Source organism: Rhinatrema bivittatum, chromosome 19 (assembly GCF_901001135.1).
Source record: "Rhinatrema bivittatum chromosome 19, aRhiBiv1.1, whole genome shotgun sequence".
Lineage (NCBI taxonomy): Eukaryota > Metazoa > Chordata > Amphibia > Gymnophiona > Rhinatrematidae > Rhinatrema > Rhinatrema bivittatum.
The window spans coordinates 44,678,990-44,701,432 of NC_042633.1; the positions used below are offsets into that span (position 1 = coordinate 44,678,990).

Here is a 22,443-nt window from a genome sequence, read left to right on the forward strand (position 1 = left end):
TAGTTTGGAAGAACAGTGCTCCAAACTAGACAACCAAATGAAGTCTCCACAGAGAAAGGAGGCACAATCACCTGCTGATAATTTGTCCCCTGGGCACCTTAGCTTGGGAGTCCCACATGTTTGGCTGTATTGCTGTACTTCTCCATGGAAAAAGTTAAGTTGCTTACCTGTAACAGGTGTTCTCCATGGACAGCCACGCAAACCCTGCCACCTTCTTGGAAATAGACCGAGGTGATGGAAGGTAGGGATGTGCATTCGTTTCATTCGTTTCCCATTACATGTCAATCAAATGTGCATTCATTTCATATTACATGCTTGTATAGGAAACGTATGAAACGAATGCACATCCCTAATGGAAGGCAGTAGCTCCAGCTTGGGAGCCTGCCTTGCATGCCCAGAGCGGACTCTATAAACTTATGTGCTGTAAGGTTTCTCTGCCCAAACTTGACACCATTGGATATCGTCACCCACTTTTGTGGCTGCTTGCACTGCTGTCCATGGAGAACACCCGTTACAAGTAAGCAACTTCGCTTTACCAGGGCCGTAACCCTATCTGTGCCAAATATTTCATGGGGGAAATATTCAAAGTGCTATTGCGGCAGTACAATTTCATTTTGAAAATTGCCCAGGGGACAAATTATCAGCAGGTGATTGTGCCTCCTTTCTCTGTGGATACTTTTCCCACGTGCAAGGTGTGATTTACGCACGTACATTTCCACTCGCAAACCCCAGCAGAGCCGCGGCCTCCTGCTGACGCAGCTAAGAGCAAAACACACTGTGCAGCCCCCATGCAGACCGTGCCCAGGGAAAAGGCGCTTGACAATTCTTCTCCCTGTCTTTCAATGGGGGGTTCCAGTCGGCGTAAATTTAGGGTTAAGTGAAGTGACTGCAGCGTTTGGCTCCCCTCCAGTTACTGATTAACAGGTAGCTCTGTTTACCTAGGAGAATCCTGGATAAAACCCTGGCATTTCCCAGGAGAAGGTGCTTCCTGCGCTCCCATCATGGGTGGACCTGCTCTGGCTCTTTTCCTGGCACTGCTGCTGTGCCTGGCCGTCCGCTCTCACTGTCAGCCTCTGTAAGTATGGCACATGGGCTACGGATTAATTCTGCCTGGGAAGGGCTGGCATTCATTGTAAGAGGAAGGGGCCAGGCTGCCGTCAGCATGTTCCTTCTTTACTGCTTGGTTTGACATATCCTTAATATCAGACCTCATTGCCAGCATGGGGGTGTGTGTACCTGGAGATTTCTGTCACGTAGTGGGCTGCTTTTACGTATCTGAATGTATAAGGTTTAGAGATTAACCTAAATGAAGTCCATATAACTTGCTGGTTGTCAGTAGAAGCAGGGGACCGGTCTGGGTCTCCTGAACATACGTTTGCAAGCTGCTCGTCCTGGGGACTGAGATTGCTGGTGAGTTGGGAGGGTGCTAGGACCGTGGGAGGGGGGAAACCATTGTAAGCAGGACATCTGAGAATAATTACAAAATGCTTTATCAGTTTGAAATAACCCAAAAAAAAAAAGCAACACAATAAGGGAGAACATTTCAAACTCCCCGCATTGCTGCAAATGGGACTTTTCACCCTGTCAACCATGCACCTGCTTACAGAAGAAAAATGCTGTGCAGGTGTGCAGTGTTCCTTCTAATATCTGAAAGGCTAGGTGCGCCAAGATTTTCTTTTGTGCAACGTTTTATAAGCTGAGTTCAAATTTGTGCACTACAAGCCATGTATAATGCAAATACCATTGGGATTTCTCGTAGGTATTAGCCGAGTTGATTTACCTGTTTAAAATGGGGCCCCTTTAATAAGCTAAATTTGTGCACTTAAAATTGCAAGGTGCATGAATTTATCCAACTAAGAAAGGGGCCAGGTTGGAAGCTTTCACGTTTTGCAAGTTAGGGCAATATTCATTGCTCTCCGGTTAAATTTCGCCAGCCATGAGTCCAGCCCTGGATTCGGCAGCACAACCAGCTGTGTACATTTCACCTCTTACCTTGTCCGCTCTGTTGTTTTTTTGGAATATTGACCCACAAGCAGGGCCGATCCAATAAATCTGTGCAGGAAACGCTGCCACCCACCTCTCCTGGCCGTGCAATTGAATATTTAAATGGGAGGTCGTGCTACAAAGGGGAGATGCTTAGGGGAAATTGGGAGCCTGGAAGAGGTGACTTTCTGCGGGTTAGGAAAACATACACTCAATTTTACGAGCATCCCTTTTCCTAATCTGACTGTTGGCACATTTAAAAAAAATGTTTTTAAACATTCTTGTCCTTTTTATTCCTGCAACTTAATATCGCCACAATATTAAGTCAGAGGAGGTACAGAAAGACGTATTTTCTGCTTTTCTGTGCATTTTTTGGGATGCTAAGTGTGCTCGGCTGAGCGCACTGTATTGCATCGGCCTGAGGGTCTATTGAGCTCATAGGTTTTTATGAATATAGGGGCTTCCTTTTCCTTCTGCCGAGCTGGTGTCCTCCTTCACTGGTTTATTTTATCTGTCTCCTAACAGCTATAACCTAATAACCCCCAGTGCCCTGAGAGTGGACAGCGAGGAGACGCTAATCCTTGAAGCTCATGGTCAGAAGAGTCCAGTCGTGGCCGAAATTACTCTCAGTGACTTCCCTCAGAAAAGGCAGATCATTTCCCAGGGTCAGGTCTCTCTGAACGCTGAGAATGCATTCCTGGTCTCAGCTCCAATAAAGGTGAGTGCTGCTGTTCTCTGGTACCCTGCATCCAGAGAATTATTCCTCTGCTGTCTACATTTCCATGGATCTTGCACTCCCCCCCCCCCCCCAAAAAAAAAACCAAAACAGGAAAACAAGACGAATGAAAAATGAGGTGAACACTGACAGGAACGTTATTTCATTTTCAGGTTCCTGTTGACTTGGTGAAGAAGGATTTGAAAAGCAATCAGTATGTGTTTGTCACGGCCAATTCTCAGCAGTTCAGGCTGGAGCGACCGGTTCTGGTGTCCTTCCATAGTGGCTACATCTTTATCCAGCCTGATAAAACCATCTATACACCTGGATCTACAGGTAGCAAAACCCCCGTATATTATGCATAGTAGAATTATCTGCAAAACAGTTTAATTCATGGGTGGATAGGGATCCCCTGATCTCTGGGATTCCTCAGCTCACTCAGCTTGTCCTGTGCACGATGGGAATTTTGACATCATTGCTGGCTTAGATACTGTGCTTCAGTAATCACTTTCTTCTTATAGTCCTGAGGGATACATTCCTCCACTTTCATAGCAGAAACAGAGCAGACATGCCATGAAATTATGTGAGAGCAGATGGATACACGACTGCAATAAATAAGAAAAGCATTCTTAGATAATCTCTTAGATAATCTCTTAGATAATCTCTAAAATAATCTCTTAGATAATCTCTTAGATAATCTCTAAAATAATCTCTCACCTAAACAGCACCTGGATTTTAGAAATGAATTGTGTGAACTGTATCTCTAATCACCACCATAATTATGGCTGATCAGCAGAGCGGCCACTACTGGAGACAGGATAGGATGCTCGGTTTGATGGATCTGGATCTGATCAGTATGGGTTTTATTACGTTCTTATCCTCTTACTGTTTGAAGAGTCACAGCAGGCAGCTGTTTGTGCTATTCCAGCTTTCATTGTCCGTTTAATTGGCCCCATTTGTGCAGGTGAGGATCCATAGCTCTGCCTCTGCAGGTGAGGATCCCATAGCTCTGTCTCTGCAGGTGAGGAACCCATAGCTCTATCTCTTCAGATGAGGAACCCATAGCTCTATCTCTACAGGTGAGGATCCCATAGCTCTGCAACTGCAGGTGAGGATCCCGTAGCTCTGCCTCTGCAGGTGAGGAACCCATAGCTCTGTCTCTGCAGGTGAGGAACCCATAGCTCTGTCTCTGCAGGTGAGGATCCCATTGCTCTGCTCTGGAGGTGAGGATCCCATAGCTCTGCATCTGCAGGTGAGGATCCCATAGATCTGCCTCTGCAGGTGAGGAGCCCATAGCTCTGCCTCTGCAGGTGAGGATCCCATTGCTCTGCTCTGGAGGTGAGGATCCCATAGCTCTGCATCTGCAGGTGAGGATCCCATAGATCTGCCTCTGCAGGTGAGGAGCCCATAGCTCTGCCTCTGCAGGTGAGGATCCCATAGCTCTGCCTCTGCAGGTGAGGAACCCATAGCTCTGTCTCTACAGGTGAGGATCCAATAGCTCTGCCTCTGCAGGTGAGGAGCCCATAGCTCTGCCTCTGCAGGTGAGGAACCCATAGCTCTGTCTCTACAGGTGAGGAACCCTTTGCTCTGCCTCTTCAAGTGATGATCCCATTGCTCTACCTCTGCAGTGAGAAATTAATAGCTTTGCCTCTGAGGTTGAAAAGCCTTTAACATTACTTACACTGCCACTTGTTCAGGTGAGAAGCCCAGAATGATTTTAATTACCTCTTCTCCAGTCCTCCCTAGGATATCATCTTGATGTTGTCCTTAGATTTGTCCATGAATGTGGGCTTTTGGAGTGGCGCCATCCTGAATTCAGTGCTAGTAAGCGCAGGGACTGAGAGGTGCTTGGAGGAAGCAAACATGCCATCCAACAGACATGCACTGTCGTGAAGCTGTGACTGTCACAGCGTGCAGAATGATTTAGACACATTTGGCTGTTAAGGTCCATAACATATCTTGTGTTTCCTTTCTCTGTTGCAGTGATGTACAGGCTTTTCACCGTAGGTCATAAATTGGATCGAAATGCTAGGACAGTTCATGTGGAAGTTGTGGTAAGGCAAACACATCTTGCATTCTGTTTCTGTGATGTGTAGAGCGATGATGAATTGTACTTCAGACCTTTCTGCTGTATTAACTTCTTCATACATTTGGGATTGAGAGTGAGGCTCATTTCATTATCAGATCAGTACAGGTGGAGTGTAGGAAGATAATGTTTGAGGTTTATATCCATGCATCTACGTGGACTAACACAATAATCTCACAGCTCTGTGCCCGGGATGAATTATTTTCCTAATCATCCTGTGCCACTTTCTAGCCTGGTGCTGTCCTGGTTTCTAACTCCATTCTGGTTTAGGGGTTTTGACATAGACACTTTGTGAAAGGATGTTCGATTGTTTTAGTGACCAAAGAGCAGCCATTGAACTGAATCTATACACAGGCCAGGGGAATATTTATTACCCAGGGATGACTGACCAATCGTACAATCGGACAGTGCATGAGGGCCAACAGCGGTCTCCTCTACCCTCACAAACAGTGACCCTTACTGCCCAGGGGTCCAATTACCTATCAGTCTGCCCTTGCGCCATCTCTACCTGATTGGTTAATGGGAAATATTCCTGAGAGCAGTTGTGTGGGCAATCAAAAACCTTCAGCAAAATGAAATTAAAGACAAGACCTTGGCTTTGAGGAACTACAAGATCCACCCATTGATAAGACTTTATTTGGATCCTTATTAAAAAATATATAAATCCCATCTCGTGTGGTCTCCAGCCTAAAAAGGTGCAGAATGCAAGTGAGGATGGAGGGTAACGTGCTCTGCTTTGGTCATCACATGGCCATTAATCCTTCAGTACAGTGAGGGAAAACTGTAAGTAATGGAATGGCATTATAAAGGAAGCGGAATAATTTGTGAAATATTTTACCTCTCTTGCATTGTGTTTTCCCTGGTGGTACTGGTCCACAAACACAGTCCGTTTTCCTGTGACTTTGTTTTCAGAACCCAGATGGAATTGTGGTAGAGAAGAACGTCCTGTCTTCCTTCGACAAAACAGGAATCATATCAAAGAGCTACAAAATACCCGACATTGTTAAGTAAGTTGTACACTAAGCAACCAAAAGTGAAAAATCGAAGGGTATTTCAAACAAACCTGTAGAAAAGATTATACCCATGCACGAGTTTCTTTCATTGCTGGCCCAAGAGCCTGGCATGCCTTGCCCCCCCTCTCCCCACACACGCACACACACATATACAGATATACATGCACTCATATTCACATATACACATATACATACATATAGAGATAAACATGGACTCATATTCACATATACACACACATATACAGATACACATACACTCATATTCACATATACACACATACATATAGAGATAAACATGCACTCATATTCACATACACACACATACAGATATACATACACTCATATTCACATATACATACATACATACATATAGAGATAAACATGCACTCATATTCACATATACACACACACATATACAGATAAACATGCACTCATATTCACACATACACACATATACAGATACACATACACTCATATTCACATATACAGACATACATATAGAGATAAACATGCACTCATATTCACATACACACACACATAAACAGATATACATACACTCATATTCACATATACACACACACATATACACATACACTCATATTCACATATACACACATACATACATATAGAGATAAATATGCACTCATATTCACATATACACACACACATATACAGATACACATACACTCATATTCACATGTACACACATACATACATATAGAGATAAACATGCACTCATATTCACATATACACACCCATATACAGATATGTATGTAAATATGTGCATAAGTGTGTGTATATGTGTATGTAAATATGTGCATATGTATGTGCATATGTGTGTGTGTATATGTGTGTATGTAAATATGTGTATATGTAAATATAACCTGGCAATAATACAGAGAGGGGTGTGAATAACCTGGTAATGAGTCAGAAAGGGGTGTGAATAACCTGGTAATGAGAGAAAGAGGGGTGTGAATAACCTGGTAATGAGACAGACAGGGGTGTGAATAACCTGGTAATGAGAGAGAGAGGGGTGTGAATAACCTGGTAATGAGACAGACAGGGGTGTGAATAACCTGGTAATGAGAGAGAGAGGGGTGTGAATAACCTGGTAATAAGACAGACACGGGTATGAATAACCTGGTAATAAGACAGACAGGGGTGTGAATAACCTGGTAATGAGAGAGAGAGGGGTGTGAATAACCTGGTAATGAGACAGACAGGGGTGTGAATAACCTGGTAATGAGACAGACAGGGGTGTGAATAACCTGGTAATGAGAGAGAGAGGGGTGTGAATAACCTGGTAATGAGACAGACAGGGGTGTGAATAACCTGGTAATGAGACAGACAGGGGTGAATTCTGCTCCCCTTCTCTCCCCTTCTTTTTGCTGGGGATACCAGTCCTGACAAACACAGATTGAATGACCCTGCCTGTCTCCTCATTTCAGTCTGGGATTTTGGAAGATAGTTTCCACGTATGAAGATGCACCTGCAGAGACCTTCCATACGGAGTTTGAAGTTAAGGAATATGGTAAGAGAGAGCATTTTCCTGTATAAATATAAATCACAGCTAACGATTAATCAGATGGATCCGGTTTTCTCCCAGTAGATAGAAAATTAGAAGAGGTTCATCTGGTTCTACAGGTATAAGGGACAATAATCAGTCTGGGATTCTTACTCCTTCGTTCATGCTTTGAACCTGGACTTGTAATGTTCTTTGATTATGTATTATTGAATTTATCGCCTGACTCATGTGATAGCGTTCTAGCTGAGATACAAAAATCAGCAAACAAAATTACTGCATTTCCAGTTCCACACCTCAAAATCAAAGATACAACACTCACTAATGAATCAACTCACCAAACAACCAATGACAGCATTATCCAAGTACCTGCCCTACTATCCAACTACCCTCTCACCTCCACTGTTAGAACAAAATCCTCCCCCTCCTAAAATCCAGCCCAATAACCCCACCAGGACTCCCATGCCATCAATTTACATTTATTCCCCATTCTAGCACAAAAAAGTCACCATGGATTGCTTACATTTCATAAAACAATTACTAATTATTAAGATTCTGGGAGTGAGATGACTCTGCATCAACTACGTCTGACAGAATTTTAACTCTAGTGCAGACCTTGTTCTTTTACTTGCGTTACGTGTCTCGGCTATGCCCTTGCTTGGAATACCGGGACCCCAAAACAATTGTACGTGCGCTGGTTTTAAATCGGCTTAGACTATTGTAACAGTCTGTTACAGGGCCTTCCCCCTGCAGCTTTACATAGGCTACAACTGATTGAAAATGCTGCCACCTCAGAATATTAAACAGATTAGAGGCTGAAGAGAATTTGTGGCCTGCAGTTATCAGCATCAGCCTCCAGTGAGACTTGGAGGGGGCAGATGACACTGACAGGGATGAGATTAACCCACAGCAAAAGGAAAGACCAACACCAAGACTGAAGAGCCAGTCCCTTCCCCAAATAATGCCATACACAAATTACATCAGCCTCCTCCAGGGGTTTCATCTGGCTTCTCCCTCCCTGCCTAGGGCTTTCTACCAATTTGGTTTGTGCCCTTTGATCCTTATTTGGAGCCTTGGGGTGTTCCTGCTACTGTGGGTGACTGCTTTGCCGCTCTCATGATATTTTGGGATCTTTGTGCCACTCTTTCAGCTGCTTTGACCCTCTATCAGTGCACTGAGGTTTTCCTGCCACTTTTGGTGCTTTGCTCCTCCTTCATGGTTTCTTGACCTCTTCATTCCACACTTTGTGCCACTTTGCTCCTCTTGCTGTGCTTTGGAGATTAATGTCTCTGCTTTTGGTGCCGTTTGTCCCTTTTTGTAGCATTAGGGTATTCTGGCCACTCTTGCTGCTGCTTTCCTCCTCACAGTGCCTTGGAGAATTCCTGCCACTGCTGGTACAGTTTTCCATTTTATGGTTACTTTAGCTATTCATTCCAATTTTGGTGTCACGTTAGCGCAGTCTTGGTGTAATGTGGGAGCCCATACAAACAGAACAAATCCTTTTTTTTTTTTATCTCATATGAAACAAATCAGCTATTATATGAAAAAATGAACTGAAATAAATTTTTTTGGCTTTTCACATCCCTAATATCCCAGCTGCCAAACATAGATAGTCACTGTCTGCAGGATAACATTCTTTATCCAAGACAGCTTTTGTTGTCTTCCTTCTTTGTACTCTACCATCCGTAGCAAACCCTCCATGTATATTTCTTTTCTTCCGTATAGCCTTTTACAAGAGACTCTGGGTGGGGGAGACACAGGGACTTATAATTGTTTTTAAGTTTAGCAAAATGTTTAAAAGTTTTCATGCTGCAGTACCATGATATTGCCACAGGAGGGCATAGTAGATGAGTGAGCATTATAACAAAATGTAGAATAAAAGTTTTCATGCTGCAGTACCACGATATGGCCACAGGAGGGCATAGTAGATGAGTGAGCATTATAACATAATGCATAATACAAGTTTTCATGCTGCAGTACCATGATATGGCCACAGGAGGGCACAGTAGATGTGTGAGCTTTATAACAGAATTGTCTGTTACAGGGCCTTCCCCCTGCAGCTTTACATAGGCTACAACTGATTGAAAATGCTGCCACCTGAGAATATTAAACAGATTAGAGGCTGAAGAGAATTTGTGGCCTGCAGTTATCAGGATCAGCCTCCAGTGAGACTTGGAGGGGGATATGACACTGACAGGGATGAGATTAACCCACAGCAAAAGGAAAGACCAACACCAAGACTGAAGAGCCAGTCCCTTCCCCAAATAATGCCATACACAAATTACATCAGCCTCCTCCAGGGGTTTCATCTGGCTTCTCCCTCCCTGCCTAGGGCTTTCTACCAATTTGGTTTGTGCCCTTTGATCCTTATTTGGAGCCTTGGGGTTTTCCTGCTACTGTGGGTGAGTGCTTTGCTGCTCTCATGATATTTTGGGATCTTCATGCCACTCTTTCAGCTGCTTTGACCCTCTGTCAGTGCACTGAGTTTTTCCTGCCGCTTTTGGTGCTTTGCTCCTTCTTCATGATTTCTTGAGCTCTTCATTCCACACTTTGTGCCACTTTGCTCCTCTTGCTGTGCATTGGAGACAGCTTTTGTTGTCTTCCTTCTTTGTACTCTACCATCCGTAGCAACCCCTCCATGTATATTTCTTTTCTTCCGGATAGCCTTTTACAAGAGACTCTGGGTGGGGGAGACACAGAGACTTATAATTGTTTTTAAGTTTAGCAAAATGTTTAAAACGTTTTCATGCTGCAGTACCATGATATTGCCACAGGGGGCATAGTAGATGAGTGAGCATTATAACAAAATGTATAATAGAAGTTTTCATGCTGCAGTACCACGATATGGCCACAGGAGGGCATAGTAGATGAGTGAGCATTATAACAAAATGTATAATAGAAGTTTTCATGCTGCAGTACCACGATATGGCCACAGGAGGGCATAGTGGATGAGTCAGCATTATAACAAAATGTATAATACAAGTTTTCATGCTGCAGTACCAGGATATGGCCACAGGAGGGCATAGTAGATGTGTGAGCTTTATAACATAATTGTGCAAGGAACCCTTGGTTTCCTTACCAACAGGAGTGAACCAAGATGTTCAAGTAGTAAATAGAGTTTTGGCTTGAGCTCTTCTTTGTGGAAATAAAGAGATGCTCTTTGTCTGAGCCTTTATAAATAAACAACAAATAAAAATTAAAATGCATTATCCAAGTACCCGCCCTACTATCCAACTACGCTTTCACCTCCACTGTTAGAACAAGATCCTCCCCCTCCTAAAATCCAGCCCAATAACCCCACCAGGACTCCCATGCCATCACCTTACATTTATTTCCCATTCTAGCACAAGCAATTCACCATGGATTGCTTACATTTCATGAAACAATTACTAATTATTAAGATTCTGGGAGTGAGATGACTCTGCATCAGCTACGTCTGACAGAATTTTAACTCTAGTGCAGACCTTGTTCTTTTACTTGCGTTACATGTGTCGACTATGCCCTTGCTTGGAATACCGGGCTCTCAAAACAATTGTACGTGCGCTGGTTTTAAATCGGCTTAGACTATTGTAACAGTCTGTTACAGGGCCTTCCCCCTGCAGCTTTACATAGGCTACAACTGATTGAAAATGCTGCCACCTCAGAATATTAAACAGATTAGAGGCTGAAGAGAATTTGTGGCCTGCAGTTATCAGCATCAGCCTCCAGTGAGACTTGGAGGAGGCATAAGACACTGACAGGGATGAGATTAACCCACAGCAAAAGGAAAGACCAACACCAAGACTGAAGTGCCAGTCCCTTCCCCAAATAATGCCATAGACAAATTACATCAGCCTCCTCCAGGGGTTTCATCTGGCTTCTCCCTCCCTGCCTAGGGCTTTCTACCAGTTTGGTTTGTGCCCTTTGATCCTCATTTGGAGCCTTGGGGTGTTCCTGCTACTGTGGGTGACTGCTTTGCCGCTCTCATGATGTTTTGGGATCTTCGTGCCACTCTTTCAGCTGCTTTGACCCTCTATCAGTGCACTGAGGTTTTCCTGCCACTTTTGGTGCTTTGCTCCTCTGTCATGGTTTCTTGAGCTCTTCATTCCACACTTTGTGCCACTTTGCTCCTCTTGCTGTGCATTGGAGATTAATGTCTCTGCTTTTGGTGCCGTTTGTCCCTTTTTGTAGCATTAGGGTATCCTGGCCACTCTTGCTGCTGCTTTCCTCCTCACAGTGCTTTGGAGAATTCCTGCCACTGCTGGTACAGTTTTCCATTTTATGGTTACTTTGGCTATTCATTCCAATTTTGGTGTCACGTTAGCACAGTCTTGGTGTAATGTGGGAGCCCATACAAACAAACAGAACAAATCCTTTTTTTTTGCCTCATATGAAACAAATCAGCTATTTCCTGGTGTGTAGCCAGATGGACTCAGAACGAATGGGATAGTATCCTCGTGCTAGCAGTTGGTGACGGATCTGACGTCAGCACGGGGTATATATACCCCCACAGGAAGCGTAGCAACTTAGTAATTTTCGTCTCCAAAGCAGTTTGGAGAGCCTGCACGCTTGTTGAGCGTGTTTTCCAAATCTACTTTTTTCTTTTCTTTTTCTACTTACTAAAACTTTACAGCATCGAGCCCCGCACTCCTGTGGTATTACCCTAAGGTCCCTCCCCCAGTAGAGTTTCCCGGGGTGATTTCCGTGATCACCCCGGAGGTGTAAGTCCTCGGTCCGGTGGCCGAATCGCGGCAGGGACACAGCCCCCGGGCGAGGTTCGGGTGAGGCTTTCGAGGCGCCTCGGTCCCAGCGTGGACGAGGCAGCGGGTGCATATCCTCAAACGCGGCGGTGTAGGTACTTGCCCTCTCCCCCCGCAGCCGGAGACCGCCGGGTTCCAGCCGGGAAGCGCCGAAGATCAGGTAAGGCGTACATCTCTTATTTCTGGTCTCCGAGGAACAGAGGATCGGCGGCGTGGCACGCCATGGAGGACGCCATTTTGTGGGCCTTGTTCAGGTATTGAGCGCCCGTAATAGGCGCGGCTCTATTCCTCCTTGTGCGTATATTGCCTTATTGCTGAGAGCATATTGAATGCCACTGAGCGTGTTTTGCTGACCGCCTGCTGCTGAGAGCATATTGAATGCCATTAAGCGTGTATTGCTTACCGCCTATTGCTGAGTGCTTATTTGACTGTCATTGAGCGTGTATGACTAACCGCTTATTGCTGAGAGCCTATTGAATGCCATTGAGCGTGTATCGCTAACTGCTTACTGCTGTGAGCCTATTGAATGCCATTGAGCGTGTATGACTAACCGCTTATTGCTGAGAGCCTATTGAATGCCATTGAGCGTGTATCGCTAACTGCTTACTGCTGAGAGCCTATTGAATGCCATTGAGCGTGTATTGCTGACTGCTTACTGCTGAGAGCCTATTGAATGCCATTGAGCGTGTATTGCTGACCGCTTATTGCTGAGAGCCTATTGAATGCCATTGAGCGTGTATTGCTGACCGCTTATTGCTGAGAGCATATTGAATGCCATTGAGTGTGTATTGCTGACCACTTATTGCTGAGAGCCTTTTGAATGCCATTGAGCGTGTATTGCTGACCGCTTATTGCTGAGAGCCTATTGAATGCCATTGAGCGTGTATTGCTGACCGCTTATCGCTGAGAGCCTATTGAATGCCATTGAGCGTGTATTGCTGACCGCTTATTGCTGAGAGCCTATTGAATGCCATTGAGCGTGTATTGCTGACCGCTTACTGCTGAGAGCCTATTGAATGCCATTGAGCGTGTATTGCTGACCGCTTACTGCTGAGAGCCTATTGAATGTCATTGAGCGTGTATGACTAACCGCTTATTGCTGAGAGCCTATTGAATGCCATTGAGCGTGTATGACTAACCGCTTATTGCTGAGAGCCTATTGAATGCCATTGAGCGTGTATGACTAACCGCTTATTGCTGAGAGCCTATTGAATGCCATTGAGTGTGTATGACTAACCGCTTATTGCTGAGAGCCTATTGAATGCCATTGAGCGTGTATGACTAACCGCTTATTGCTGAGAGCCTATTGAATGCCATTGAGCGTGTATTACTGACCGCTTATTGCTGAGAGCCTATTGAATGCCATTGAGTGTGTATGACTAACCGCTTATTGCTGAGAGCCTATTGAATGCCATTGAGCGTGTATCGCTAACTGCTTACTGCTGAGTGCATATTGCATACAATTGAGCGGTTTTCATGGCCGCCTATTGCTGAGAATATATTATTATTGTGGTATTACGCGCATATTGCTGCCGCATATTGTTATTATTGTGCGTCTGTTGTATTACGCGCATATTGCTGCCGTATATTATTATTGCGCGCCTGTTATATTAAGCGCCTATTGCTGCCGCATGTTATTATTACTGTGCGCCTGTTGTATTAAGCGCCTATTGCTGCCACATATTATTATTATTGTGCGCCTGTTGTATTAAGCGCCTATTGCTGCCGCATGTTATTATTACTGTGCGCCTGTTGTATTAAGCGCCTATTGCTGCCACATATTATTATTATTGTGCGCCTGTTGTATTAAGCGCCTATTGCTGCCGCATGTTATTATTACTGTGCGCCTGTTGTATTAAGCGCCTATTGCTGCCACATATTATTATTATTGTGCGCCTGTTGTATTAAGCGCCTATTGCTGCCGCATATTATAATTATTGTGCGCCTGTTCTATTAAGCATTCAGCGCATACTTTTCAATGGATCAGAACGCTGCAGCGTCTTCAGTGACGGCGCCGCCTGCCTCCGGCATTAAAGCCCTCGGCCTCTGCTCCGCATGCCAGCTTAGAGCCACGCACAGTGAAGAGCCAGACTCCCTATGTGCCCAATGTGAGGAGGCCGTGGGACCCTCGGGCCAGGACCGGTCTCAGCCACGTTTTGCTGACAGTTCCCCAGGGGCTACCCCGTATTTAGCGGGCAGTCTCGACCAATCGGGAATCCCGGGGGATCTTGTACCCCGGCGATTAGAGGCTGCTTCAATTTCCTGGGTGGATCTCTTTAAGGGGATTCATGCCTTTGTACAGATGCAAACGGTTTCCCGTCCAGGCCCTGCTGTTCCCGCTGTTCCTGTCGTTCCTGCGGTTTCTGCGGTTCCTGCGGTGGCTGCGACTGCGGTGGCTGCGACTGCGGTGGCTGCTGCGGCTCCTATGGATCCTGTTCCTGGACCCTCACGCCCTTATCGTGAGCGGGACCTCCCGCCGCTGGACAGTCTGGATCAATCAGACCAGGAGGTTTCGCCGGACGAGTCCGAACTTCCGGACGAGGGGGAACTTCCCCCAGGGATTGAGCCATATAGAACCATGAGGCGGTTCTTCCCTAAGTAGGATCTCTCCGACCTGGTGTCTCAGTGTCTGGCGGAGTTGGATATTACAGGTCCCAGTGCTACGGTACCTTCTGCACAGAACCCCCTGCTGGAAGGTCTTCGTCCTACAGCCCGCCATTTTCCATTCTTACAAGCGGCACAGCAATTGATAGATTTAGAATGGGCGGCACCAGCGGCCGCATTCAAAGGGGGTCGGGCCCTGTAGGGCATGTACCCATTGGCACCGGCTATCCAGGACCTGCTGGCGTGCCCTCAGGTGGACGCCTTGATTAGCGCTGTGGTCAAGTGCAATACCATTCCAGGTGAAGGGGGGACGGCCCTCAAGGAGCCTCACGACCGGCGACTGGACGCCATTCTGCGACAGACCTTTGACGTGGCGGCTCTATCTTTGCGGATCACGACCTGCTGCACAGTGGTGACGCGTTCCTGTTTGTCACAGGTTAGGAACAACGCTCCAGCAGCAGACATGGAGTCCGCTCTTTCGTTCCTCACGGATGCTGCATCAGACCTGGTCCGGACAACAGCTAAGGGATTTCATCCTCCGTAGCTGCCAGGAGGCAGCTCTGGATCCGGAGATGGTCAGCTGATGCGCCCTCAAAGACTCGCCTCACCAGATTGCACTTTAAGGGCTCTTTTCTATTTGGCAGCGACCTTGATAAACTGGCCAGTACATGGGGTGCCTCTCCAGTGCCCAGACTGCCGGAAGATCGGTTCAGAAGGGGCCAGCGCGCCTTTCCAAGGCCCTCCAGGGGCAGAAGTTCACAGCGCTTTGTTCCTTACAGGGGTCGCTACCAGGCACCACGTCCTCAGGCCAGGAATCAGTCCTTTCGGATCATCAGTGCTACCTACGCTTCAAGGTTCTAGGCCGCCACTTCCAGTTTCAGGCTCTACCCTTCGGGTTGGCCACGTCACCGCGGACATTCACCAAGGTAGTCATAGTGGTGGCAGCGGCACTCAGGCGGGAAGGAATTCTGGTCCATCCCTACTTAGACGACTGGCTGATCCGGGTGAAATCTCGAGAGGAGAGCCTTCGGACAACCGACAGAGTGATCGCCCTTCTGGAAAGCTTGGGCTGGGTAATCAACCTCAGCAAGAGCTGCCTACAGCCTTCCCAGTCTCTGGAATACCTGGGAGTACAGTTCGACACCCGGGCGGACACAGTCAGTCTCACTACCAAGAGAAAGTTGAAACTTCAGCAGCGTATCCAGTATTTGATGGGAGCCAGTCGGCCCATAGCCTGGGATTATCTGCAGGTTCTTGGTCTCATGGCATCCACCCTGGAAGTGGTGCCTTGGGCAAGGGCCCATATGAGGCCTCTACAACACTCCCTGCTCTCTCGCTGGAGCCCCCGTCTACGGAACTATTCCACCGCGCCTGACCCAGTTGCAGTGGTGGTTGCAGTCCAACCACATGAGCAGGGGGTCGAAGATGTCATCACCCACGTGGACCTTGCTCACCACAGATGCCAGCCTGAGTGGCTGGGGAGCACACTGCGAAGAACTCACCGCACAAGGGCGGTGGAACAGAGAAGAGTCAGCGTGGAACATCAATCGTCTAGAGGCCCGGGCAGTCCGATTGGCATGCCTTCGATTTGCTCACAGACTGAAGAACAGAGCAGTCAGAGTGATGTCCGACAACGCCACCACGGTGGCATACATCAACCGTCAGGGCGGAACCAGAAGCCGACAAGTATCTCTGGAGATCGCCCCACTGATGACTTGGGCAGAGGCGAATCTTCAGGACATCTCCGCCGTCCACATTGCCGGGAAGGACAATACCACGGCAGACTTCCTCAGCAGAGAAAGCCTAAATCCGGGAGAGTGGCAGCTGTCAGTGGAAGGGAGTGGACAGTGGAGTGCCTCAGGGATCTGTATTGGGACCCTTACTGTTCAATATATTTATAAATGATCTGGAAAGAAATACGACGAGTGAGATAATCAAATTTGCAGATGACACAAAATTGTTCAGAGTAGTTAAATCACAAGCAGATTGTGATAAATTGCAGGAAGACCTTGTGAGACTGGAAAATTGAGCATCTAAATGGCAGATGAAATTTAATGTGGATAAGTGCAAGGTGATGCATATAGGGAAAAATAACCCATGCTATAATTACACAATGTTGGGTTCCATATTAGGTGCTACAACCCAAGAAAGAGATCTAGGTGTCATAGTGGATAACACATTGAAATTGTTGGTTCAGTGTGCTGCGGCAGTCAAAAAATCAAACAGAATGTTGGGAATTATTAGAAAAGGAATGATGAATAAAACGGAAAATGTCATAATGCCTCTGTATCGCTCCATGGTGAGACCGCACCTTGAATACTGTGTACAATTCTGGTCGCCGCATCTCAAAAAAAATATAATTGCGATGGAGAAGGTACAGAGAAGGGCTACCAAAATGATAAAGGGAATGGAACAGCTCCCCTATGAGGAAAGACTAAAGAGGTTAGGACTTTTCAGCTTGGAGAAGAGACGACTGAGGGGGGGATATGATAGAGGTGTTTAAAATCATGAGAGGTCTAGAACGGGTAGATGTGAATCGGTTATTTACTCTTTCAGATAGTAGAAAGACTAGGGGACACTCCGTGAAGTTAGCATGGGGCACATTTAAAACTAATCGGAGAAAGTTCTTTTTACTCAACGCACAATTAAACTCTGGAATTTGTTGCCAGAGAATGTGGTTCGTGCAGTTAGTATAGCTGTGTTTAAAAAAGGATTGGATAAGTTCTTGGAGGAGAAGTCCATTACCTGCTATTAAGTTCACTTAGAGAATAGCCACTGCCATTAGCAATGGTTACATGGAATAGACTTAGTTTTTGGGTACTTGCCAGGTTCTTATGGCCTGGATTGGCCACTGTTGGAAACAGGATGCTGGGCTTGATGGACCCTTGGTCTGACCCAGTATGGCATTTTCTTATGTTCTTATGTTCTTATGTCACCCACAGCCTTCCAGATGATTGTGGATCACTGGGGGATTCCGGACATGGATTTACTGGCGGACAGGTCCATTGCTCAAGTACCCAGATACTTCAGCCGCAAGCGCGACCCGTTCTCACACGGAATCGATGTCCTGGTCCAGCCGTGGCCTCCAGGGACTCTGCTATACGCCTTTCCTCCGTGGCCTCTGCTGGGCGCCATCATCCACAAGATTCAGAATCACCGGGGCCTAGTTCTTCTAGTGGCACCAGACTGGCCAAGAAGACCCTGGTACGCAGACATGAGAAGATTACTGGCAGGGGAGCCTCTTCCCCTGTCCCCTCTCCGGGACCTTCTACGTCAGGGTCCCATCCTCCACGAGGATCCAGCTCAATTCTCTCTTACGGTCTGGCCATTGAGAGGGCTAGACTGAAGAAAAGAGGATACTCGGGGCCCGTGATTGATACACTCCTCCGAGCACGTAAGTTTTCCACGTCCCTCACCTACGTAAGGATCTGGAGGGTATTTGAAGCATGGTGCGACACTCACGGCACCAATCCACATGCGACCACAATCCCTATTGTGTTGGATTTCCTGCAGGATGGACTTCAGAAGGGTCTCTCCCTCAGCTCCATCAAAGTTCAGGTGGCTGCGCTGTCTTGCTATGGTCCCAGGAGAGATGGCAAGACCATCGCCAAGCACCCAGATGTTTCTCGCTTCCTGCAAGGAGTCAAGCATATTCGGCCGCCACTAAAGTGGCCTGTGCCCTTATGGAACCTCAATCTTGTTTTGGATTTCCTCGCAGGATCCACCTTCAGACCCCTTCGGGTCTGAAGGTGGATCCCGTTCCCTAACCTTGAAGATGGTGTTCCTATTGGCGGTATGTTCGGCACGCCGCATCTCAGAGCTACAAGCACTGTCCTGCCATGATCCCTTTCTCAGAATCACTCCTGAGGCTATCCATCTTCGTACGGTTCCCTCCTTTCTACCTAAAGTGGTTTCACAGTTTCATCTTAACCAAACCATATCCTTGCCTACCATGGCGGGTTTGAAGAAATCTGAAGAAGGGCGTTTATTACGCCATCTCGACATCGGCAGATTGCTGCCCAGATATCTGGACGTGACACAAGAAGTACGAAAGACGGACCATCTGTTCGTCCTGCACAGCGGGAGGAAGCAAGGTGAAGCGGCCTAGCGGCCCACCATCACCCGCTGGATTAAAGAAGTTATCAGAGCAGCTTACGTGGAGGCCGGGAAGTCTCCGCCTCTACAAGTCAAGGCTCATTCTACCAGAGCACAAGCGGCATCCTGGGCGGAATCCAGGATGTTGTCGCCTGCAGAAATAGGTAAAGCGGCGACCTGGTCCTCCCTCCATACCTTCTCCAGGTTCTACCGTCTGGATGTCCAGGTCAGGGAGGACTCAGCATTTGCAAGGGCAGTCTTACACGGTCCTCAGGCACCCTCCCGCCCAGGCTGGGAGTAAAGCTTTTGTACATCCCATTCGTTCTGAGTCCATCTGGCTACACGCCAGGAAATGTTGAGATTACTTACCTGATAATCTCCTTTTCCTTAGTGTAGACAGATGGACTCAGCATCCCGCCCAGCTGCCTGTGTACATGAGTTTCGCCGATTCAAGGTAAGCCATGTCATTTGTTTACATAAGAGCGTACGCTATACCAGGTGTTAACGCCTTCCGGTTGTGAATGCTGGCGGTCTCCAGCTACTTTCAATCGGTCAGGGGAATCCTGTTTCACTTTTCACTGAGCGTCAGTACACACATCCATAACAGCTTTTGCAAGGAAGATTACTAAGTTACTACGCTTCCTGTGGGGATATATATACCCCGTGCTGATGTCAGATCCGTCTCCAACTGCTACCATGCGGATACTATCCCATTCGTTCTGAGTCCATCTGTCTACACTAAGGAAAAGGAGATTATCAGGTAAGTAATCTCAACATTATATGAAAAAATGAACTGAAATAAATTGTTTTGCTTTACACATCCCTAATATCCCAGCTGCCAAACATAGATAGTCACTGTCTGCAGGATAACATTCTTTATCCAAGACAGCTTTTGTTGTCTTCCTTCTTTCTACTCTACCATCCGTAGCAACCCCTCCATGTATATTTCTTTTCTTCCAGATAGCCTTTTACAAGAGACTCTGGGTGGGGGAGACACAGGGACTTATAATTGTTTTTAAGATTAGCAAAATGTTTAAAAATTTTCATCCTGCAGTACCATGATATTACCACAGGAGGGAATAGTAGATGAGTGAGCATTATAACAAAATGTATAATAAACGTTTTCATGCTGCAGTACCAAGATATGGCCACAGGAGGGCATAGTAGATGAGTGAGCATTATAACAAAATGTATAATATAGGTTTTCATGCTGCAGTACCACGATATGGCCACAGAAGGGCTTAGTAGATGTGTGAGCATTATAACAAAATCATTAATACAAGTTTTCATGCTGCAGTACCACGACATTGCCACAAGAGGGCGAAGTAGATGAGTGAGCATTATAACCAAATGTATAATAAAAGTTTTCATGCTGCAGTACAAACGATATGGCCACAGGAGGGCATAGTAGATGAGTGAGCATTATAACAAAATGTATAATACAAGTTTTCATGCTGCAGTATCACGATATGGCCACAGGAGGGCCTGCAGTTATCAGCATCAGCCTCCAGTGAGACTTGTAGGAGGCATATGACACTGACAGGGATGAGATTAACCCACAGCAAAAGGAAAGACCAACACCAAGACTGAAGAGCCAGTCCCTTCCCCAAATAATGCCATACACAAATTACATCAGCCTCCTCCAGGGGTTTCATCTGGCTTCTCCCTCCCTGCCTTGGGGTTTTCCTGCTACTGTGGGTGAGTGCTTTGCTGCTCTCATGATATTTTGGGATCTTCATGCCACTCTATCAGTGCACTGAGTTTTTCCTGCCGCTTTTGGTGCTTTGCTCCTCCTTCATGGTTTCTTGAGCTCTTCATTCCACACTTTGTGCCACTTTGCTCCTCTTGCTGTGCATTGGAGACAGCTTTTGTTGTCTTCCTTCTTTGTACTCTACCATCCGTAGCAACCCCTCCATGTATATTTCTTTTCTTCCGGATAGCCTTTTACAAGAGACTCTGGGTGGGGGAGACACAGGGACTTATAATTGTTTTTAAGTTTAGCAAAATGTTTAAAAAGTTTTCATGCTGCAGTACCACGATATTGCCACAGGGGGCAGAGTAGATGAGTGAGCATTATAACAAAATGTATAATAGAAGTTTTCATGCTGCAGTACCATGATATGGCCACAAGAGGGCAAAGTAGATGAGTCAGCATTATAACAAAATGTATAATACAAGTTTTCATGCTCCAGTACCAAGATATGGCCACAGGAGGGCATAGTAGATGTGTGAGCATTATAACATAATGTATAATACAAGTTTTCATGCTGCAGTATCACGATATGGCAACAGGAGGGCCTGCAGTTATCAGCATCAGCCTCCAGTGAGACTTGTAGGAGGCATATGACACTGACAGGGATGAGATTAACCCACAGCAAAAGGAAAGACCAACACCAAGACTGAAGAGCCAGTCCCTTCCCCAAATAATGCCATACACAAATTACATCAGCCTCCTCCAGGGGTTTCATCTGGCTTCTCCCTCCCTGCCTTGGGGTTTTCCTGCTACTGTGGGTGAGTGCTTTGCTGCTCTCATGATATTTTGGGATCTTCATGCCACTCTATCAGTGCACTGAGTTTTTCCTGCCGCTTTTGGTGCTTTGCTCCTCCTTCATGGTTTCTTGAGCTCTTCATTCCACACTTTGTGCCACTTTGCTCCTCTTGCTGTGCATTGGAGACAGCTTTTGTTGTCTTCCTTCTTTGTACTCTACCATCCGTAGCAACCCCTCCATGTATATTTGTTTTCTTCCGGATAGCCTTTTACAAGAGACTCTGGGTGGGGGAGACACAGGGACTTATAATTGTTTTTAAGTTTAGCAAAATGTTTAAAAAGTTTTCATGCTGCAGTACCACGATATTGCCACAGGGGGCAGAGTAGATGAGTGAGCATTATAACAAAATGTATAATAGAAGTTTTCATGCTGCAGTACCATGATATGGCCACTTACTCAAAATCTCCTAGACATTCCATCCCCACGACAGGCCAGATTAGACATAACCAGAAAAAGAGCATTTTCAGTTGCAGGACCTTCTCTTTGGAACTCTTTACCCAACCCTCTCCGTCTAATATCAAACCCTCATCAATTCAAAAAAGCTCTTAAAACTTACTTTTTTCAACATGCATTTAATAACTCCTCTAAGTATACTGTCAACAAATCTGAAGTGCCCACCTCTTCAACCTCATCCATCTGACTCATATTACTCCAATTCTGCTCACTTGACACATATTACCTCAATTTTTCACTCAATCTTTTTTTTCACTCCCTTCATTTTCTGGGATATATTTATCTGATAACTCACCACTTCTTCCCTCCCCCCCTTTCGCCTTTTTGCTTCTCCTATTCTGTTTACCATGGCACGCTTCTATTATTATTATTATTGTTTCATTTTTAATTAACAATTTTATTTTAAGCTAGTAATTACCTAGCTATTTAACTAAATTTATGTATTTTTATTTTATTTAACTTGCATTTTATTTTTCATTTTATTTTAAACTATTGTAAACCGTTTTGATAAAATTTTATTTTAAAAAGCGGTATATAAATACCTTTAAATAAATAAAAATAAAGAAGGAGGGCATAGTAGATGAGTCAGCATTATAACAAAATGTATAATACAAGTTTTCATGCTGCAGTACCAAGATATGGCAACAGGAGGGCATAGTAGATGTGTGAGCATTATAACATAAT

The 22,443-nt window shown here is 45.8% G+C and overlaps 1 protein-coding gene across 1 annotated transcript in view; it reads left to right on the forward strand.

Annotated features, from left to right (window-relative positions):
• The first annotated feature begins 811 nt into the window (after positions 1 to 811).
• Positions 812 to 22,443, forward strand: part of LOC115080415 (cdc42-interacting protein 4-like) — a 194,496-nt gene continuing 172,864 nt past the window's right edge. Inside the window, 6 exon segments of the mRNA XM_029584556.1 lie at positions 812 to 1,075; positions 2,509 to 2,701; positions 2,872 to 3,034; positions 4,682 to 4,752; positions 5,697 to 5,791; positions 7,246 to 7,348. Of these exon segments, the coding sequence (XP_029440416.1) occupies positions 1,002 to 1,075; positions 2,509 to 2,701; positions 2,872 to 3,034; positions 4,682 to 4,752; positions 5,697 to 5,791; positions 7,246 to 7,348 (699 nt within the window). The 5' untranslated portion in view covers positions 812 to 1,001.